The sequence below is a fragment of the Siniperca chuatsi genome, linkage group LG9 (genome assembly GCF_020085105.1).
Source record: "Siniperca chuatsi isolate FFG_IHB_CAS linkage group LG9, ASM2008510v1, whole genome shotgun sequence".
Taxonomy (NCBI): Eukaryota; Metazoa; Chordata; class Actinopteri; order Centrarchiformes; family Sinipercidae; genus Siniperca; species Siniperca chuatsi.
The window spans coordinates 1691534-1714321 of NC_058050.1; the positions used below are offsets into that span (position 1 = coordinate 1691534).

Here is a 22788-nt window from a genome sequence, read left to right on the forward strand (position 1 = left end):
CCTCATCATCATCTCCTCACAAACATCCTTGAACTTCAGCGTCAGGAAGCAAAGAAACAAACACATTTCTGCTCAGATGTCTCGCAGAGATCTCTGAAACCGCTCGGCCATGTTTGTTTTCCAAACATGTCGAACCTGGAAACTCAAACAGATTTCCATAACTTTCCAGACCTGCAATAACCCCCAACCCAGGAACTGTATTTTCAAAATGATGGCACCGCCAACAGCCAGTGGATCACGTTTCAGTTTACTTTTCCATTAAAAACACAAATCAATTCACTTCCTCTTCTTAATCAATAGAAACAGAAAACAGGCAACCTGAATTCAGCTTTCTAAAACGCTATTTTTGTTTTTCAGATCAGATTCGGACTTTTGATTCGATTTTCTCTTTTCCTCCTCAATTTGTCCTTGATGTTTTAAATGTTTACGGTTTCCTTTCCAAACAACAGGACAGCTGTTTAAATGACTGAAATAAATAAATATATATATATTTTTTTTAATTCAAGACATAATTCTGACTTTTTGCTCTTATAAACAAATCAACTTAATAAATAAAGTTGGGAAAATAATCTCATCGCTGGTTGCATATGTCCAGTGTTTTTTTTGTTGTTGTTTTATCTCAATAATGTTTTATTATAATGTTAAAAAATTAACATCATTTTCTGAAACAGTAATGTCTTTCTTTTGCTGTTAATTATCGTGCGACCCTTGATGGGGGTCCGGCCCCCAGGTTGGGAAACACTGCTGTAACGGGTGGGCAGGGGTTTCGGTTCCCCCTCCCTCTCAGTCGAAATATTATTTTAGAAAATTGACTTCAGTTTTCCAGTTTTCTGTTATTTGAAATGTGAAATGAAAGGGCCAGTTGAACAAAAGCCTTCTCATCACGAACAAGCAAAGAAGCCGATTTCCCAAAACGAAGAACTTCTCCTTTAAAAAAGGTCCAGTGTGAAACATTCAGGAGCAGCTGTCGGCAGAAATGGAATATAATATTCATAAGTGTGTTTTCATCAGTGTGTAATCACCTGAAAATAAGAATCTTTGTGTTTTCGTTACCTTAGAATCAGCCCTTTATATCTACAGAGGGAGCGGGTCCCCTTCCACGGAGGCCGCCATGTTGCACCGCCATGTTTCTACAGTAGCCCAGAACGGACAAACCACACACCGGCTCTAGAGAGGGCCTTTGGTGTTTTTCGGTCACCAACTTCACCGCCAGACGCCACTAAATCCCGCACACTGGACCTTTAAATCGAAAAACGTTTGACAGCAAATGTTCTCCTGCCGTCCGAATCTCAACCAGGTGGAAACAAGATCTCTCAGTAACTCAAACAGTGTAAACAACTAAAAACTGGACCTGATTACTTTGGGGGGGGCACACAACATTTTAAAACAACGTGCACTGTAAATGCTCACACAAGACACATGCAGCTAATTTCATGTTTCACAAGCTGTTGTTCAAAAACTCTCCGACTTCAAGCTGCTTCAAACTTCTACAAGCAGTTTTTTTCTTCTTCTCTCATCTTAAATATACTGTATTTTTTTTTTTTTTAAAAGATATTATCTGAGAAATTATATACATACAGATTTAGACAATTTTGGATTAAAAAATAAAACTTCTTTATAGTCAGAATAATATTAATAATAGGATTTTTTTTTTTTTTTTTTAAACCTTTGTTACATAAAAATACGTTGCAATGCTCCGCCCCCGGCGGGGCTGAAAACACAGGTGCAGCAAGTGCAGGCAGAGAGGGCGGGGCTAAGGGCTGCCAATCACAGTGACTGGGGTTAAAGGGCAATCCCGCCAAAAACCTTTGCATGTGGGTTGTTATTGTATATGTAATATACAATAATGTAATAAATATAATGATCAGAATATTTAGAGAATTAAAAAAAACTGAGAAGCTGGAACCAATAAATGTTTTCGCAAGAAAAAATTAATAAATAAACATTTAATCGATTATCAAAATAGTTGCAGGTTAATTTTCTGTTGATCGACTAACCTGCAACTATTTTGATAATCGATTAATCGTTTCAGTCCTTTTTCAAGCAAAGTGCAGAATCTTCTTTGATCGGAGCTTCTGAACGTGAGGATTTTTCTATCTTTGTAGACTGAATATCTTTGGGATTGGGTCGGACAAAACGAGACGTTTGCAGACGTTGACCTTGTACTCTGGATTATTGTTTTGTGGAGAGAGAGGGGATTGCGGGTTGGATTCGAACCCGGGCCGCTGCGGTGAGGACTCAGCCCTGTACGATTTCGTGATCATCATAACTGAGAAAATAATTGGCAGATTGGTGGAATTGCCCTTTAAAAACCTGAAAGGACATTAAAGCTCAAGCCTGAGAGGCGACTGTAGCTGTCGTACAAACACTTCAGCGGGAAAAAGATGCAGAACTGTGAACAGAGGGTTCCTACACACATCAACATCTAGACCGGACGTGAAGATTTCGATTTGTTTTGGGTGACGTATCACTGAAAGAAGCCTCCATGTGATTTGTTTCCTGAGGTGTATAGAAACCCTGCGTCCCATCTGCTACTAGTTCATGCAACCGCCTCAGTCCCTCCATCATTAGACAACACATTCAGTTTTATCATTGAAATGCATCATTTTCTATTTAAAATGCAGCCAATCCAAATGACTACAGGCAAGTGCATCCGATGCACTGTCAGCGTCAGTCTTCTCTGTTAGAGGGAATGTGGACGAGACTAAAACAGACAGCAGCAGGCACACGAGGCTGAAACGCACTGAACCACAGCTTCCGATCAGAAACAAGGCTGAAACATGACGCTACGAAGGTACGAGTGTTTGTCTTAGCAGAAATTTGGGGAACCAGGCTAAACGCGTTCCGGACCACAGAGATTAAACTGACTCTGACAACATGAGGATTTTCCAAAACTGTCAACTGAGAGTTGCTTAAATACAAGCATAAAAATAGCTTCTTGGAGGTTTTCTTTACTTCCTCTTTATTCCACACGCTGTCATGTGTACATACGTCGGCAGCATGTTTCAGGCTTCGGACTGCGGCTCAGTGATATAAAATCTCTGAGGACGTTTTATAACAATGACACTCGTCAAGCTGGTAGTGATGTAGAAACGGTAAGATGAACTGATTATCTGTGATCAGACAGGACGCTTATTTTCTCATTCCTTGCGTTCTGAAGTCGCTTTGAATAAAAGTGTGTGCCAAATAAAGTTACTGTAATCACCTAAAATCAGGGAGCGAAGCTTGGGTGATTCTGGTTTTTTTTAGACCTCTGGGTCAGTGATTTCCAACCTTTTTGACTTGTCGCCCTTTAAAATGAAACAACGTCTACTCGTGGCTCCTCTTCACTAGTCGTGGCGGGTTTAAAACATGATTTTTTGAGCAAAGAAAGTGTGATTTTTTAAAAGGGGTCTGAAATAAGTATCTATTTCACAAGAAAAAAAGCAAAAAATTTACAAAAATTAATTTTGTGAAACATATTTTTTCCTTTCTTGTTCATTCAATCATCTCGTGACTCTTTAGATTTATCTTGACCCCACGTTGGGAAGCACTGCCCTAAGTTATATATAATATATATACATATTAAAATAAAGTCACCGTAAAGCCGTTGAATCAGTGTCACAGGTTACACGTCTGTGGGTTGTCAGCAGTAATGTTCCCTTCTCCGTTTCATCGACTTCGGAGAGGTAAAACTTTTAAGAAAAAAGTGGAAAGATGTGAGTAAAAATGTTTGTTCTCTGATATTTTGTTTATCATCTCACAATTTCCTTTAAACCACTGACCTAGAGATAAAACTAACCAACTTTTAAACCAAATTTAGCTTGGTTTTAACCATGGCTGCGCGTCTTTTCACATCCAAATCACCAAAATTGTGCTGACTGGGAAACGAAAACCGATAACAATGTTAAAAATAAAAACATACAGGAAATTTAGGGACGTCTCCACTTCCTGCTGAACTGTCAACAGTCATCGCATTTCTTTGGATTTCTGATAAAGGAGACAAAATCTTTTACCGTCTCTCTGTAGACGGATGATTGTGCAGAAGAATTTTAGAAACGATGATTGTGATTCCACAGGTGTGGATCTTTAGTCGACTTCTCAACTTAAAAAAAAAAAAAAAAAAAAGCTCAAGCGTTTTGAAGAAAGCGTCCTATGTGATCACAGGATCATTGAAGGGTTTAAAGCTGCTTTAACTGGACAATCATGGGGCAACATTATGATTATTTTCAAGTCAGAGTGACTTGAAAAGAAGCAGCATATTGGGGGTTTTAAGCACTATACGCACTCCTGAGGGCTTTATCCCAAACCTTTAACCTGCTTTTCATTAACTAACTATAATTTCTTTTGATTTATGCAACTGAGTACAGACCTGTTTGGTCTGAAGAGAATTTCACAACCTCTTTCAGGCTGTTAAATTGACATCTGTGACTGTCGGAACAGGAAAACCTTTTTTTTTTTTTTTTTTATAAATATAAAAGACCTCTAAGTCATGGCTAAGTTCCTGTCAAAGTGGCTGATAAAGCAGAGGGAGCCAAACATTAGCAGTTTTGGCCTCTGATTGGCGGTTATTTCCTAACCTAATGACAGTTAATATAATCCAATAATCCAAACCAATCACATGTTGCCTTTCCTGTGCAGTGAGGACCGACATGGCTGCTGGATGGAACAGAGAACAGTCAGAAAGCTCAGAGAGGGTCCACACGTATCGGGATGCATAATGCTTTTCAAGATTTTCCAAGCGTTGCTGGTTTTTACAGACGTTTCTTACATAAAGCCGACGTCACGTGAGCGGTTTATTCCTGCGTGTTTGCATTTACGCGAGTGCATTTTTCATTAACATGCAGATAAGACTCGTACAAGCTAATGCCTAAAAAGAGAAGCATCTTGGTTTTTCTTGACTTCAAGCATTGCAAGAGTGTTTTCAGTTAAGTGCCTTTGACGGAAAAATCCCCCTCCTTCAGTTTATTCTGACAGAAATCTCGGGTCCTTCTCACCAAGACTTCATCGCCAACAAAAGGACTCTTGGAGATTCCCAAGTTACTTCCAAACCTCGCTCTGCAGGCCGTCTGGTTGGGGGGAGTGGTGAGGGGGGCGGCGGAGCGGCACTGATCCCGGTCCTCTCCACCTCCGTCCGGGTGGCCGTCTCTTCGCCGATTCCCACCGAGCTCCTGGAGCGGAGGGGTGCGGGGTCACTTCAGCCGGTCGGATCGGAAGGAGTCCTCCACAGCCGGGTCAGCGAGCATCAGGTCGCCGTCCAGCATGTCCAGAGCCAGGGGGTCCATCCTGAGCGGGTCGTCCAGGGAGAAGGGATCCATCTCAAAGCCGGGGACGTGAGACAGAGCACTGGCAATCTCTTTAGACAGGCCCGGTGGGGAGTCACCTGCAGGGAGGTGGGGGTGGGGGGTGGGGGGACATGTTAGACTTGGAAGAACAAGGAAAACGCCAGACTTTTTGATCAGCATGACTTCTTCTTCTGCAAACGTGGCTGAAATCTGCTTTAAGGCATTAATCGTTTCATATAAAAAAGGACATTACAACGCCCGAGAAGCCAAAGCGACGTCTCAGAGTTGCTTGTTTTCTCAGTCCAAAACGCTGAAGATATTCAATTCACAACAATATTAAACACAGAAAGACAGCAAATCCTTATATTTGAGAAGCTGCTCTGCACACTATATGTTGCAAGCTCCCAACAGATATTTTTAATGATGCAATATTTCGACCTCTTCATGGATATAAGACTGGCATTCTTATTATTAACAAATCCTAGTGCAGACCCAATCCAACAACGTGTTAGTCTTGTCTGCGGCTCTCAGCTCCGAGCCCGTTGGTTCCTACTGAAATATATAATCACAGATCTATAGTTTCCTGTTTAAAAAGGCTCAGTCATTTCCTCAAACAGCTGCTCGCTGTAGTTTTTATCAAACAGGAGGAAACAGTGCATCTGTTGGGGACTATTTCCAGCGGCGGATGAATCCACATGTGGTGCTGTAGTGAGTGTTTGGGGCAGCAGGACGGTGTGTGTGGGGCTGAGTCAGAATAAACTCCAGTGTGTGTGTTCGTGGTTCAAAAGTGCGGCTCACTGATGTGTTTTTAATAGTTTCTGGACAACAGTGGAGCTCAGTTCAGAAGAGGAACTCTATTTCACTATTATGTCAAGTCTTATTTTCTATGAAATTCACAGATCCACTTCTCTTTAACTAGAGAGTCGTCTAGTTTTCACTTCCCCAAACATCCTAGGGCAATTTTCAGGAAGATTTAAAGGAACCAAATAAATCATGTCCTTAAAATATTCGATTTCTGTCCCATAATGTTATCTTTCCATGTTTTTAATTGTTTCACTTTACCTACTTATATCCTATTTTATACACAATGTTTTACATCGCTTTGGACTATTAAGGTAGAGGCCATGATTACGCCCCTCTGGGTTTCTGGCCTGGTTTCTCCTCTACTTTTAAACTTAGCAAAAATAAACTCTGAATCTCTACAACACCTCACCTCGGTCTAAAAGAGAACTTTAACACTGTTCATGTTAAAAGAGAACAGCTTTATAGTTTCTGTCTCAACCAAACTCTGTTTGCTCCTCCAATAACTTTGTACATCTTTATACTCCCACACAAGAACTCCCCAATTTGGGATCAATAAAGTTTGTCTATCAATCAATCAATCAATCTATCTAATATTGAACAATGAACTTTTTTGGTACTGATTAAAATGTCAGGTCACATTGTAATCTTGTTTACTTATTCTTTGATTAATTAGTTTGTGATTTAAATCAACATTTTACAATTTTAGACTGTACTTTATTTAGATTAAAGTTCGTGTACAGCTGCTTGTGTTTATTTTAAACCTTGAATATTTGAGAACTTCCTCTTTTGTTTAACTAACATGATCGGTATCGGTACTGAAGCTCCGGTATCGTTTCGGCACTAGTAATGAAAGATTTCTAACAGTATCCGGTCTGAACTCTGACACATTAAACATCAGCTGGTCTCAGAAACACTAGTTGTTGAAACCCACCAGTGAGGATGATGTTGGGCACGTTGTGTCGTCCCTCCCCGCAGCTGTAGTTCTGGTTCTGGTTGTTGTGGAGCTGCTGGTCCCCGGGGTCCTGCATGTCCAGGGGCCCCTGGGTGTTGGAGGGGAACTGGTTCTTGTCAGTGCTGCCGCAGCTCAGACCGCTGTGGTTCAGAGACAGACATTCACCCTGGCTCTCTGCTGTGAACTGGAGCAGAAGAACAGATCCACATTTAAGGCAGGAAATATCAACGCGGTATGAAGTGGATATTCACTGCTGAATACTTTACATCCAAATGTTATTTACTACAAAGTTTGTCTTTTTGACAGGTGCTGTGATAAAAAACTAAGAATCCTGCAATGTTACTTCAAATTTGTTTGATTTTTTTACCCGATGAAGGTCCAACACGATGTTAATAAAGTGAGTGTGTGGGATTCTTCGTTTTTCTCATGTCCTAATGTCAGTAAATCTATTTCATCAGTGACACAAAATGCACACACACACACACACACACACACACACACAGTACTGCAAGTGGTAAAAAAACAACTGAGGACACAAAGCCACAAAAGCATCAGACTTTCAAGGACAAGATGGCCTCGGGCTTATGTGGGATTTAGGAGAACAAATCTATAAGACAGTTTGAATAAGTAAGACAAAGGCTCTAGTATTAAACTTGATAGATTATACGGGAGTATGGGAGTAATAACTGTCAAAATACTACAGACTAGAGCTACGTAAAGACCAATGAACCAGAGTAAACCATGACTGAGCCACCCTAAACTCTACAAGAAGCCGTTAGAGCTCCGACAAAGCCCTGCTTCCCTCCCCGAGTCGTCTGATTCAATACATTTTGTGAGGCCAACTGAAAGTCCTTGGACATGGTCTCCCGAAACTCCTTCCACATCGAAGTTTTTGCTTCTGGGACCACAGAAGCTGATACTCTGATGAAGCCAGCATGTTTGGTGAAACGTGTATAAGTAAACGGCATAAAATCTTTAAAGCGTGCGATCACGTTAATAAGTTTTGTAGCTTTAACGGTCTGCACTTCAAATAGTCAAGAGGGCGCTTCTCCTGTTGTTTTGGTGCATAAGCTCAGACAAAAGTCAGCTCCCGTCAAGGAGTTTCACAGGAAGAGTCAAAGTCAAAGAGTTTCCCCTCGGGGATCAATAAAGTATTTCTGATTCTGAGTATTTCTCAGGAAATAACATGAAACAAGTGAGTCAGACCAGTGACATTGTGATTCATGTTCGCCGCCTCAACCCTCAGGCCACCGGCTGTCCCCATTTTACTTTTTAAACCAAGAAAAACTACCAATGAAGACAAAACGAAATTGATATTTTTGGCCAGGCTCTTCCCACGACTGAAAACACAACCTGCTGGGTTTAAAATGATCAGTTCAGACACCAGTGGGTGACATCATACTCCCTTCAGCCAGTGTTATTCACAGTTTATGGTGACATCATCTGAAAGTGCTCCGTTACCTGCTGGTTGGATTTGCCTGTGAGCTGGAAACTCAGATAGGGGTCGTCCAGTAGAGAGTTGAACAAGGCATCCTGGACAAAAACAAGTCTAGGTTACACGCATCATCGCAGACACTGAAGCCTAAACTTTGACTTTAATAAACACGTCTCCCTCCCTTTCTCTCCTTTGGTATTTTGCTTGTATTTCTTTATGGTTTCTTGATGTGATTTGTTTTTATTATGTAATTATTATGTTCTGTTTATTAAATTATTAGATGAACAGTGTGCAGGTGTTTTTGGTCTTTCAATGCCATCTTTTTAATCCTCTTATCATGTCTGTTTTCTCTAATACGTAGCTAGGTTGAAGCAAAAATGGCAACTAAATTTCAAAGTTCAGATTAAACATGCTTGATATTTTCACTGCGGACGATGAGATTTCAGGATTCAGCAGTACAGGAAATCCTCTGTGTGGAGGAGTTTCATCTGTATATTCTTTTATTTAGTATCCACAATAAAAGATGAACCGAGTAAAGTCAGTTCAGTTTCTGTTTAGTTTCACTTCCACTTCTATGCTGACCCCTCTCTCTCTCTCTCTCTCTCTCTCTCTTTTCTCTCCCTCTGGCTTATTTTCTACGAAGGTATCGAGGCTTTTATTTGTGTTTTGGGGGGATTAATGAAAGTTAGATTGTACCTGAACCCCCTCTCTTAACTGCCTTTGCAGAGTGCACACTGCTGGGGTGTGAAGTGGATTTAGATCCCATTAAATCGACTTGTAATGTGTGTTGGCCCACAAAAGATTGAAGACTAATGCTCTTAAGCAGCCCAAGGCTCCTCTTAAACCCCCATGTTGTCTGAAGAAGCTCTGCAACAGTCTAATCTCTGTGTTTAAATGACTCGTGTAGCAAAATGTTTCTTTAATTCCAGGTAAATCTCTGAAGATGCCTCCTGGTGACAGTCTATTCGCTGAATGGGTGATCAGATATCACAGTCTCTCAGTACACAATAGTCCCTTTTACACAGCCTGTTCAAGGCGGGATTGTTGCGCCGTTATTCCACCTCGCTGTTCTGTATAAAATGTACAAAACCCGGAATTGGGGGGGGCGCATTACACCTGTGTGCGTACTGAGTGTGTGGTTGAGCGAGAGAGAGGGCGGCGGAGAGTGACGGTGAACGGAAAAGGTGAGCAGTGAAGCTGTCAATCTGGCAGTAAATGTACAGCGTAGGTTACAGTTTATCAGTGAATAAAGGCTGCAGCTTCTCAAGACCAAAAGCAAAACTCCCCTTTCGGGCAGGGGTCTCCTGTCTGTTCCTGAGTCCAGGATGGAAACTAAGGGGGACAGAGCTTTTACCATCAGGGCCCCGAGGCTCTGGAACAACCTGCCTGAAGACATCAGGCTGTCTGAGTCAGCGTCTTCGTTTAAGTCTCTTCTCAAAACACGTTTTTAATCGGAAAGCAGATCCTGATCTTACCTGAACTGGCTGTTTATTTTATTGCTTTTATTTATTTTATGTAGTTTATTTCTTTTCTATTTCATCATTCACTGTGGTGTTTTATTTCTCTTTTTGTGAAGCACTTTGTACTTTGTTTTGATAAGTGCTCTATAAATAAAGTTTTATTTTATTATTTATTATTATTATTATTATTATTATTATTAATAATAATAATAATATGTGTGTTGTTTCCCAACTGCTGGATTAGCGTCGCTATGACGATTAGCGCCGCCTGTGCTGAGGGGGTACTTTCCAGAACGCTTGTTTGGTTCAGTGTAAAAAAGCAAAGCCGGCGTAATGACGGCTCTTACGGCAGTATTGCAGGTTCTCTGTGTAAGAAGGGCTAATGACTTTTACTCCGCCGACCTTCAGAAATAGCGCCGGGTGCTGTTTCTCTTTCACTTCACCTCAGCATTACACACAGTGAACACGACACCTACACTTCTGATCCTTAGACATAACTTTCAAATTTGTGCCTGTTAATCAATGTTTCTTTAAAATGGAGCCTTTAATATGAATTTTATTTGTCAATATTTTTGCGTCAGCAGTGGAACTCAGACTCTAGGAGAAGATTAAACTAAATCAGCACATACGCTCATGTAACTAAGTGGCACCCACAAACACATAATTGTGTAAATACTGGTCTATACATGTGTGTGACCATCTAACACAACATCAATACTCAATACATCAATCAATAACAAACACATCAACAGTAAATGCAGGACAGATGGAAATAAGTGAGAACTATTTATGTCTGACTGGGTTAAACAAATGAACTGGTTTGTACAGGCAGAGCTTTATAACACTGAGCACGACCAAATGAATAAAAATGATTCAATCAGCTTATCCAATAAGACATTACCGCTTTCTAAAAATAGTGCAAAGGCATCCGCAAATGACAGGGTTTTTGTAAGAGACCAAAACAGATTAAAGCTGCTTATGAAACAAAGTTATGAAGTGGAGTTGGTCGTGTTGAATCTGGAGTCAAACAGCCAGAAGTTACTGGTGTTTTTGAAGGTTTGCTCCATAATATCCATCTTTATTTTTTACTTTTGATGTGGGGTTTTTCTTTGCTAAGAGATAATTTATTTGCAATGATCAGCGAGTGTTTTCTGAGGTCTCAGTGTTCTCTAACAGTTGTCCAAATAGAGAATGCATGCTTGATACTAATTGGTTAAATGGGTGATTACAAAGTTTGTCAGTGCCATGGCTGAACAACAGACACCGCTCATCTAAAAACAGACTGTAGATGATGTTTATGGGGAGACAAAATGGACGGAGGAGTCCTTATTTTTTGTGACAGAAACTGTGGCTTAGGATGAGGCAGGATTGAATGAAACATTTAGTTCTTATGGATCTTTCTCTTTCTGAGTTACCCAAAAGGTACTTGCTAACTAGTTTGGTAATTAGCTACCACTGAGCACAGATCATAGATTTGCAGTGGATTATAACCTGGCGTTCAGACCAAAAAACAGCACGGCATTAAAACAATTTTGGAAATTGAAAATGAACTGAAAGGTTCCAGACTAAAATGCATTTCCGAATTAGTCTCCATGATCGCCAGATAAACAGTACTGTAATAACACGTTCATGTTAAAAAGTAATCTACCATGAATGTGGGCTTGAATGTATTTTAATGGCCAATGCAGCGCCTTGCTGGGTGGAAAATCATTGCGTTGTGGCAACTTTTTTGCTGGAATACTGTGTTTTTTTGCCGGAGTGTCTGCATCGGGACCTCTGTTGTGGTTTCACTGACATTAAATGATGGAGCTGTGTTCTTTCACGCAGTTCGGATGTCTGTTGAATGCAGCCTTAGCTAGGCAACTATCAGTACACTCAGGTGGGCCCTTAGTTGGTGATCTGTCTTTCCGACGAACACCTGGGTCCTAATAAAGAACTCTAAACAACTACTTCCTGCTCCCCAGAGGATGAACCCTAATGATTTCCGTGACCTCCTGACCTTTACGGCAGCACCACCATCAGCGCAAAATTCCTCCAACACTTTGGTTCACGACAAGGTATCTCTGCAACAGTTACCTGATGGCCCTGACATTTGCTGTGGATATTCATGGTCCAGCAGAGGACGATTCATGATTTGTTTGGTGACCTCTGACCTTTCCTATTACGTCACTATCAGGTCAACATTTCTGAGCACATTCCTGCTTCTCAAGAGGAGAAACTGTTTAAATTTTAATGACCACATGACTTTTCCTCCAGCTCCATTACTGGTAAGACTAAGAATAGATAAATCATCAGTATGGTGTTTGTTCTGTCCAACACTTTCATATTATGGCTGTAATAAACACTGTAGCCTCTAGGGAGCACTAGCAGGACTTGGGATTTTACTGTTGTTATTGTTTCAGTGGAGATGGGATCGTCAAACCTGTTATATATCAGCAACTGTGAATGTTTCTGACAGTGTTGTAATCACTTACGTTGTAGAGATCTGTGGCCAGGTTGTGGCTGATCTGTTGGAGCTGAGGGAGGCCGTCGGCTCTCTGCTGCTCTGTTTCCTGTTTGACGTGACACTGAGAGGACGAGGAGCTCTGGACACACTGATCCATCGCCCTCTCGTTCTTTATCAGCTGCGTGTTCGCTGTGTTCACATGCGGCCCCATCGGCCTCTGCTGCTGCAGAGAAACACACCGTAATCACTGTGTAAGCAGGTGAGTGTATGTATTGTATGTTGAACAAATGCATCTATCTTTATCTAATCCACGTAATCTACTAATCTGGACAATCTTATCTCCTTTCATTTGACCCAGCGGCCTACCGTTCCAAAGTGCTGCTGCATGTGCTGGTTGTGTGTGTTGCGTAGGTTCTGCAGGTGGAGCTGCTGCATGGACTGCGACTGCTGCTGCTGCTGCTGCTGCTGCTGCTGCTGCTGCTGCTGCTGAGAGCTGGGCCGCGGCTGCTGGAGGCGGTGCATCTGTTGGTGGTGGAGCTGCTGGCCGGGCTGGGAGCCGGGCAGACCAGGGAGAGGCTGGTGGGAGCCTGGCTGGTGCTGGTGGGACTGGCTGAGCGGGTACGGGGGAAGCCTCTGGTCCAGAGGCAGTTTGCTGGTGTCCAGAGGGACGCCCTGTAAGGGGGTGGGGTCGGATGTTAGACCCATTCTTCAGCTATAGACTAGAATTGTTTTTATTTGTGTTGTAATAGTTAGGGATGCTTCACACTCAACATATTTAAGGAAATAAATTTTCAACTCCGGAGCTTTTACCTGCCAAATCAAGATAATTGATCACATGCACAAATTCAAAGCATAATCCCAAAATTGTTTTACTCATTAGTAGAACTGCTATTATTTTAACAAGCAGACAAATCTCTATCATCTTACAGAATATATATCATTATATTTCCCAACTGGAGGTTAACAATACCGACATTAAAAGTTTTCTTATCTGCAGTTTTAAAAGTGGTTCTGTGTGAGGAAACCACAAAATACCAGATAGGGAAAATTAGCTTTCTTAGTTTGCCTGTCAAGTTAAGTAAATTTGATTTATATAGCACAAAATCACATTAAGGAATACATCGGCGACTGGCTGAGTCCATTGGCGGTTGTTTTTTTTTTTGGGGCGATTTTTTGGCCGATTTTTGTCCTTTTATTTTGCTAATTTAACGGTCTGCCGCTGCTCGCCGACAGACTCTCGTTCATCGAGCTAACCCAGCAGCACAAAGAGGCCAGCAACGGCGGAGAGAGAGGCAGCAGGGAAAAACAGCTGTAGAGCCAGAATATTTTCACATCTAACTGTGTGAATTAAGGATTTATTTCGACGAAACCAGAGTTGGTGATTGTTTGAACAGTGGAAAGACTAACCAAGACGGTTTTGGTGAGTGGCGCCACACACACACACACACACACACCTGCGCGAATATATCAGCAATCGCTGGTTGGAAATTTTTAACATATAAGCCAACCCTACATCATCACACATCACAAATTTGCCTCAAAGGGTTTAACACCCCCTGTCCTTAGACCAGATTAGCAAAAACTCACAAAAAACAAACAAAAACAACCTTTAACAGGGAAAAAAGGAAGAACCAGAAGAGCGACAGAAGACGGATCCCTCTTCCACAACGAACATGCAACAGATGTCGTGTATACAGAGTAGACAGAAATAACAACAGTAAAATTACAATATGGAGAAACAGAATGACAATATTAAGTAGACAGATTGCAACCATGTATGAAAAATATGCATCTGGGAAAATGACGAGCACCTTCCATGTGCGGCCAAAACAACTTTGTATTTTACTGCTGAGGAGATCAGAACCTTCTGACAGCTTTGTTATATTAAGGAGTCATTCTACTAACTATGACACAAAATGATCATTCGCGAGAAGTAAAGTCCTAGATGGATTCAAGTCAAACAGTCAGAATACACATCTGGCAGGAGCTTGTCTCCCCCCGCTATGCCTTGAACATATCTCTGGCATTTCTGTACTACAATTTTCTTTTATTTATCAGTCGGCATACAGGATACTGCGATACTGACTCTGTGATAAGCTAAAAATGGCCTCTCTCTTTCCGTCACTCATTTTTAACTTGGTAGCAAGTTTGTGTGTTGGGAGAAAGATCATGCCTGGACCAAGCTTACATGATTTATAAACAGGCGTGTGAGAGGTTAACAGCCCCTCCAGTGTTTGTACTGATGGGGTGTGAAGAGGGCGATTAACGTGTAGTCGTTACCTGTGTGATGGAGGACAGGGTGGGGGAGATGGTCGGGGAGAACTGTTTGGAGTGATGCCTCCGTGACTCCCCTCCCATGGGCAGGATGAGCGGGGAGAGCTGTGCTCGCCTCCGTGGCGACGTGCTGAGTGACGGCTGGCCCTGTCCACTAAGCAGCGGCGAGTAGGAGGAGGAGCAGGAGCTGGAGCCGCCCACTCCGCTGCTGTAGCTGGGGTTACTGCTGGACACTGACTGGAGGGAGGAGTTACTGAGGGAGGAGTGCAGCGATTGGCTGCTGAGGGAGGACGGCAGGGAGGGGGAGGAGCTGAGGGACGACTGCAGCGAGGGATTGCTGAGCGATGAGTGCAGGGAGGCGGAGCTCAAAGAGTTGGAAAAGGAGTGGCTGCTGAGCGACGACTGGATGTTGGGGTTGCTTAGCGATGACTGCAGGGACGGGTTACTGAGCGTGCTCTGTAGAGACGCCAGGAGACCTGAGGAGGCAAAACAATAAAACAAAAAAAACTATAAACACAACCGTACTCTCAACATCCACAGAGACTTGTCATATAAACAATAAAAAGATCAAATAGTTAAGAGATCCAGAACAGGGGAAACAGTCACAGATTGGAGCCCCAAACCATTAGCCATTTTCTGATGCAGTGTTTAGTTCCAAAGGAACCAAAGTGTTGGACTGATGGACATTATTTATTATTTTGGAGGGAAAAATTATTCTTGTCATTTTGTTGGTTTTTTTTTTGCATGTCAAAAAAAACTGTCATGGTGGATTAACTTGTCACCTTAAACCACCAGTTAAGTTTGGAAGCTGTGTGATATATGACATCATAGTGTTTTTACAACAGCTACCGAAAATTTTAGTAGTAAATTCTCACACTCCTTGGTACTGGGAAAAGAAAAAATATAAAATGTTTATAATAGCTGCAATAATAGCAAAGAAAGCTGACAACTTGGGGTTTTCAGCTCGGCCTTTCCCTCGTGTGGTTCCAGGTGACAATTTGTCCGTCCATCTGGTTTACAACCGTATAAAGACAACATGATGATCCAGATTCAGATTTGGAGGGTGCAGCCTGAGGTTGAGCTGACAGCAGCTTCCTGCCTGCGGTTGGTACAGTCACCTCACGAATGATAAAACACGGCTACATTTTCCGACTGAATTTCCACCTGTGAAAAAAAAGCTCCTCTTTCTCTCTAAGGCTAAATTTAGAGCGCTGCCCCGCCGTACATCCCCTTCGTTTCATCTCATTCGCTCTCAACCCACATACTTCCTCTGCTAACCTTCACATTAGTCACTTAGCTGAGGCTTTGATCCACACGTATTTACAACAACTGAGCAGGCAGGCAGCTCAGTGCCTTGCCTGATCTACAACTGTTGCTAGAGGAATTGAACCGTGACTCTTTGGTTACAGGACAGCTTCTTGACGGAGGTCTCTTTAATCAAGTCCAAGTGCATATCTGAACTGACTTAACATACGAGCGAAGACAGAAACAGAAAGCTAAATTAAACAAGGTTTGACGGATTTATTTTACATTTTTAATTTATAATCAACAAATTCCATGAAAAGACCAAAACTAACAATGGATTTATCCCAACTCCACTGTCATAGAAACATTTTTATAAAAACATTTAAAAAACAAAACAACTACTGTGCCGGTGTGTTTTGAACTTAAAGGATAATTCCAGTTTATTACAACTTATTGTTGTAGTTTTGTCCATCATTTCTATCAGTAATAATAACACTGTACTCAACAAGTCAATATCTGAGATCTGGGAACACGATCTCGAGTTTGAGACCCGCACCCACATGGACATTTCACTCCACCTCTACCGGTCCCTGTAGGCTATGTTGCCTTTGAAATGATGTCAAGCAGCACGAGCTTTCCAGGTGATTTCTTTACTGCGTGTTGTACTGATGCATGAGTGTTTTCTTTAATGATTGGAGAGGCTACTGTCAGTACTGGCAGTAATATCACAGCGAATATGGTGGGACATTTAAGCAGCAAAACTGAAAACTGTAGTAATAAACTTGACAGGACAGAGGAAACAGAATTAAACTTTTTCAGACAGCTCTGTTGGAGCTCAGGATTTATCAGGACGGCTGCTTTACTCCAAACAGTTTCACTGTATGAACCTGGACTGTGTGTGTGTGTGTGAACTTTTGGATGTGTAGAAGAACATTGAACATTTATTAACATTAGATTCTGACGGCGTGTCGGGAGATTTAAATTATCAATGAGGTTACACTGCTGTGGCTCGTGCGTAAATGTGCACAGCGTCTCTCTTAATGGTGACAGCTTCACCCTATTTCACCCACCCGGAAAGCCTCCTGCTATTAATCAGAATGTTCATTTTTATGTACCGGCCGGCCCGATCCGCAGATTTTCCGCGAATATATCTGTGATCCGTGCATCACTAATACAGACCACACACTAGAGCACAGGTAGACTGTGGTTAGAGTCGTGTCACTAGGCAACCCCACAAATCCTGTGATGACATGAATCCTCACACAACTATACCAAAACAGAAAAGCAACTCCAAGAAATGACGAGATGACAGAACTTCATCCTGAGTGAGGGGAACTTCAGCGGAGCTGTGGACTCGGACCTGAAACAGAACACTCTCCGGCCCAATTCCCATGTGGCCCCTACAATCTGTGTGGAGTCACACCCGCAGATGTGGAGGGTCTCTTAATTAAGGGGGAGGGGAAATACACCGGCAAGCTTTGGGACGCCCTCGTCTTTCTCCGACAGAAATAGGAACATTTGTCAGCATGGTGTCCAATCAACATCTTTCAGACATTGCAAAGGTTACTGTACTTAAATCTAAAAGATAATCTTATACACAACATTGACAAGATGTAGCGTCGGTGTATGGCCAATGGCATGCCATTACATTCATGGTATAGTTAGCTTGTGAAAGAATGAAAGAATGACTAATTGAACAAACTTTTTTTTTTTGTGTAAATTTTTTCGTTTGACATTAATCTGATTAGGTCCTTGGTTTTTTCCCCACAGTTCCTGAAATTGGCAATCAAGTCAAATAATTAAAATCTAGTCTTCTGTTATTCATGCAAACTGCATCTGGAATAATACACCACACTTCTTTTGTGAAAAACTAGTATATACTGTTTTTGTTCATGGGTGTATGACATGTCAGTATGATGGCTGCTCTTTATAGAGCTTCTTCTGCCTGGAATATGCTCCCCACCATCAGACACAGCAAAAACAGATTTTCTTTTCAGGTTTTCAAAAAGTCACTAAAACAAATATTGATGAATCTCACAGAGGTGAGAGCGAACCAGAACAGTAAAGTTGTGGCCGGACAGATAAACAATGAGCAGAAAGTCACTATAAAGCGCCGTTAAGCTGCAGATTCAGCTGATAATTCTCTCCCTTTCACAATGTGCGACAGTGTTTTCACATTGTCATTTGATACATTGTTATTATAAAAGTATTGATTATAGCCGAACCCACTGATCTTACTGTGTGCCCGGACCTTAAGTAATCAATCAGTCAACACACACTCGCTGCTGCAGCCTGTATGTACCTTGTGTGTGGTGGTGGAAGTTGCTGTTGCCTCCCTGAGCGTTGGCGGCGTTGATGCCCAGCTGAGTGAGGGTGGATGCCAGGTTCCCCGTGCTGCTCCCCCCGCTCAGAGAGGAGGATCCTGGGTAGCCGGGCTCATCCTGGTCAAGCGGCGTCGGCAGTGGGGAGGGGAAGTGGAGACTGGACAGGTCGGGCAGCGAGCCGCCGGTGTTGAGAGCCGATGGGACGCCGTGAGCCGGCGTGGACGGCTGCTCTGGGGACGTAAAGATACTGAAAGAAACCAGAGGAGGTTTAGATCTTCCTGGACATTAAAACATGCATTTAGATGTGATATAATTTAGTAGTTTCAGCAACAATATCACAGTGAGCGATCAAATATACTTCATTGCTCCATAAATATGTAATTGCAGTTCAGTTCTACAAAAACACTTTGTGGTCTTGTAATTAAACGTCTGTCTTCCTTATTTTATCGCACGAGCAGTGATGTTGATAGGTTTTCAATGTAGTGAGTACCCGGGACCCACAGGTGCTCATTTGAGTGGATCCCAGGGAATCAGAGTGGGTCCCCAATAAAATCTGTGTTTTTGTGTTAAACTCGTGTTTGATGTGATATGGGTTAGAATTATGGCTATTCATGGATGTTGAAAATGTATCTGAAAATTAAACAAATAAAATCCCAAATCTGTAAATACACTGCAGACACACAGCAGCTGACAGAAAGAGGAGGTCATATTATTCAAAGAAATAGCTAAAGGGTATTTTGGATTTGGTCGCCTCGCTACCAGCCTCCGTTGTTTAGCTGTGCTATTTTAGTGGGAGAAGACCGTGAGAATGAGAGGCGAACAGTTTTAGGAAATTAAGATTTCTCACTAAAATATGTGCTGGTTGATGGATCAGATACAAATTAAACACAGACTCATAATACTGTTAATTCACCGTCTATCGTGTGTGTGAGACGGTATTTGAGGAGTTTTTCGGCCGTAACCAAAGTAACTACCCGGTTTGCTGCTTCCCGTTTGGTGCTGGAGAGAAACAGTATATGCACAGATGGTAAGATGGTATTTCTATGATTTCAACACGGACTTGTTGTTCACAATGTAGCATTATCAGGGGAAAAATACGGTGCGTCCACTGGACGCGTCGATAGTGAGTTTACTGCGTCCTTTCAGATTTGTGTCAGACGCAGGACGCGTACCTAGGAACATCACTGCATGAGTGTTTAACTTTCTGTGCCTCGAAGTATTCCCAGTACTGAGATTTTCTTTGGTTAAAGGATGAAGAGAATATTTGATATCTGACGCTGTTTGGTTTTCTGGTGACTTTCGAGTTAAATAACACAAAAGCAACAGAAGCAGCAGAGGAACTGTTTACTGCCTGCAGGGAGTCAAAAGTGTTTTTACACAACTCTTGTTCAAAGGACAAATCAAATTTCAAGCCACACCAAAGAAAATGAGTGTGTGTGTGTGGCATTAGACTTACTTGATGCCAGGGACTTCACAGGACTTGGGTCGGGACGACAACAGAGGCAACTGGAGAGAGAAAAATTAAAAATAAAATTATAAAGCCCCCAAAATTAGGCCTACCCTTAAAAATATCAATCCCTGACCATAGAATAAGTAAATCGGCTACAATGTATCCTAGGACAAAATTATAAATAGGCTAAGCAATTTACAGCCATGTTGACAGTATAATAGCTAGTCTACAGGCAAACGGAGCAGAGACGAATGCTTGGATCTGGCCTTTCAGGCGCTTCCAGAGTGCGCACTGAGCACCGTCAGTCACCGGAGCTTCTATGCCGGTCTGCGGTCGCCTTTAGTCATCTTGACAGTGGAAAATAAATGCTCAGATATAGCAGTGAAGGCATCGAAAGGCAAATTTCAGTGTGAGGATATTAGGCATAACCTTCAGTGCCTATCGATGTGCTGTAAGAACCTTATAGATCGTCAGCTTTGGCTTCGTGGCCTCTCCATCCATTTCTGTGGCACAAGGCGCATGCATGTGTCTGCCTGTGCATCATCTCCTTCATAACTTGCATCTTGTCTTGAATTAACTACTGGAGGAGAGCGGATCCATTTCCTGATATGCATTTTTACTGTTGCACATTCAGATAAATGGCCCACGACAATGCATGCTTCCGGTTCACCTTTTGATAACAAAGATTATTTAAATTCACCGCAACTTAGCATTTTGTAGTAATGGAAACTGGATTTTTCGCGTTTGACTGTATATGAAAATCCATAATAAGGAAACAACAAAAATTCTATTTAGAGGACAAAATGGATTGGAAATGGAAAACTGAACTATTTCCGTTTTTAAAATATTGTCACAAAAACTCTTTAAGCACCAGATTCTCATAGAATGATGAAATTAAGGTAAAAAGTTGTGAACGAGCACATTTTGGTAAAAAATAAGTATTCCATTTAGTTTTTGTACTTTAGTTTGAGGTTAACTTACCAGAAAAACTAAATGACTTAAAAACAGTCCGTTTAGCAGTAGCTATTTGAAGAATGTGAAAAATAATCTTAAGGTTTACACAGACAGTACAATATTCATTAAATAAATAAAAAAAACTTTGCTAAGGAATAATAAAACAGGAAAACACAACAAGAATAAATCATTGTTTTGTGTCTTTACCTTCTTGGTGTCCCAGGGTTTGAGCAGTTTCCCCTCATCCAACACATTCTCTTCAATGGGGGGGACAGGGTACGGAAACACTGAGGGACAAAATATTGAAGAAGAAATCTGTAAATATGCAAGAGTGCAAGCTGCTCTGTTTGTGTGTATAGTACAGTGTTTCAGTTTCATCATCACATACTGTATTTATGAGCTCAAATATGGGTCAAGAAGATTTAGAGCTTGTGAAATTATAATTATATTATATAATTACAAAGCCTGTAGTTGTATAGCACAGTTTGTGAACATGTAAAAAAAAAAAAACCCTCTGCATTAGTAATTCTCTATGTTTGGGGGTCCTGGTAGCCTAGGTGGTTAAGACGCATACTGAGATTGCAACGTCCCTGGTTTGATTCCGGCAAAGAGCCTGTTTCACAAAAGCAATTTGATAGCTCCGCTTACATGCACATACAAATGGTGGCAGAGTCACGTGTTTCACAAATGATAGTTGCCAGTAAATTCTAGAAAAAAATTATAAGTCCTACAGGACTCTCACAAGCTAATGCGTGGGTTTCAATATGGTTTTTCTTTTGATTTGTAAGAAATGATCAAAATGAGCAAGAGGGGAAATGTCACGCTGCAAATCAAAGGCTGCATGTTGCAAGTTTGGTGCGATGGGGCCCAGGAACCTTTGATGTGTGCCAAATAAAATTTGTGCACAAAACCGTGCGTGAAAGTTACAAGTATGACTTTTTGCTGTGCTTTTACAGCCAAAAGCAGGACCAAAATTTATACTTTCACTTAAATGTGTGTGCGCATGTATAACTTCAGAGTCACACACAATGTAGTCAGTGCAGAGAGTTTCACAAACAGTTTTCCGCTTTGAATCTTAGTCAGATGTAGAGCTGAAATTATAAGTCTATTAATCGATAAGTTGATATTTTGATAATTGATTAATTGTAAAAGTAATTTTCAAGCAGAAATGCTAAATATTTGATGGTTCAAGCTTCTCAAAAGCTGCTTTTCCTTTTCTTAAATTATACTAAACTGAATATCTTTATATATATATATATATATATATATATATATATATATATATATATATATATATATATATATATATATATATATATATATATATATATATATATATATATATATATATATATAAATAAAAGCTATTTGAAAGATATCACCATGTTTCATAGACCTTTTTTAAAAAAAAATTATTTATTTATTTACATTCTCAATTATTTTCCTACACATTCCCAAATTCAACTTCTCAGGCAGAGGTTGTTCACAGGTTTACAAAGGGTGATAGACAGCTACAGGCTTTGAATTTTATTCTGAAAATAATTTCAGAAGCTCAAAATGTCAAATTTGAGCCCATACATGTTCTATCAAAACTCAAAAAGTTCAGAATAATTACCACAATGGCAGTCATATATATTGGCTATAAATAAAACGTTCAGGTGATTCTGTTCATGTTTCAGAAATTTGAGCTTTAGTTCAGACTTTTTAAAGTCTGACAATGAACTGAAACTTCTCTGAAACCTGACAGCAGTGTGTGTGTGAATGTGTTTTTATATAACTCACTTCTTCTGCCCTCTCCATCGCTCTGACCTGCAGGGTCACACAGACAGACACAATAGGTTTTACTGAGTTGGAAATATTGGCCTCAGTTTACATTCAGAACATCCTGATTCTCCTGGCAGACAGAGGAAAACCTGTTTAGACTGAGATCTTTATCCCGGGGAAACGTGTGAGCTGTTCAGTTAGGCCAGTAAAGTCAGTTTAACAGAGAACAGGTCACATCACATCACATCCAAAATAAAGAAAACAAAAAAACCCTGGGATCACTGAGTGCTCTCTCTCTGACAGACATCACACCATTTTCACTTCTGTCACTGTGGTTTTACGATGAAACATATGAATCAGCTCGAGGACAGCAGACGACAGTAGATGATTGAATCTCTTTCAGTCTAACTTCAACA

The 22788-nt window shown here is 41.2% G+C and overlaps 1 protein-coding gene across 4 annotated transcripts in view; it reads right to left on the reverse strand.

Annotated features, from left to right (window-relative positions):
* The window catches only part of LOC122881245 (CREB-regulated transcription coactivator 2-like), a 44296-nt gene that overhangs the window by 1953 nt on the left and 19555 nt on the right, over positions 1-22788 (reverse strand). For 2 of the 4 annotated variants that reach the window (XM_044207176.1, XM_044207174.1), the window contains 10 exons: positions 22391-22417; positions 20816-20895; positions 19661-19710; positions 18183-18451; positions 14642-15111; positions 12728-13033; positions 12390-12584; positions 8482-8553; positions 7000-7204; positions 1-5362 (listed from right to left, as the gene is read on the reverse strand). The exon at positions 1-5362 is cut by the window's left edge and continues 1953 nt beyond it. In XM_044207176.1, coding sequence (XP_044063111.1) covers positions 5172-5362; positions 7000-7204; positions 8482-8553; positions 12390-12584; positions 12728-13033; positions 14642-15111; positions 18183-18451; positions 19661-19710; positions 20816-20895; positions 22391-22417 — 1865 coding nt within the window. In that variant the 3' untranslated portion in view covers positions 1-5171. The remainder of the gene's footprint in view (positions 5363-6999; positions 7205-8481; positions 8554-12389; positions 12585-12727; positions 13034-14641; positions 15112-18182; positions 18452-19660; positions 19711-20815; positions 20896-22390; positions 22418-22788) is intronic. The other 2 variants (XM_044207175.1, XM_044207177.1) reach the window with 2 other exon arrangements.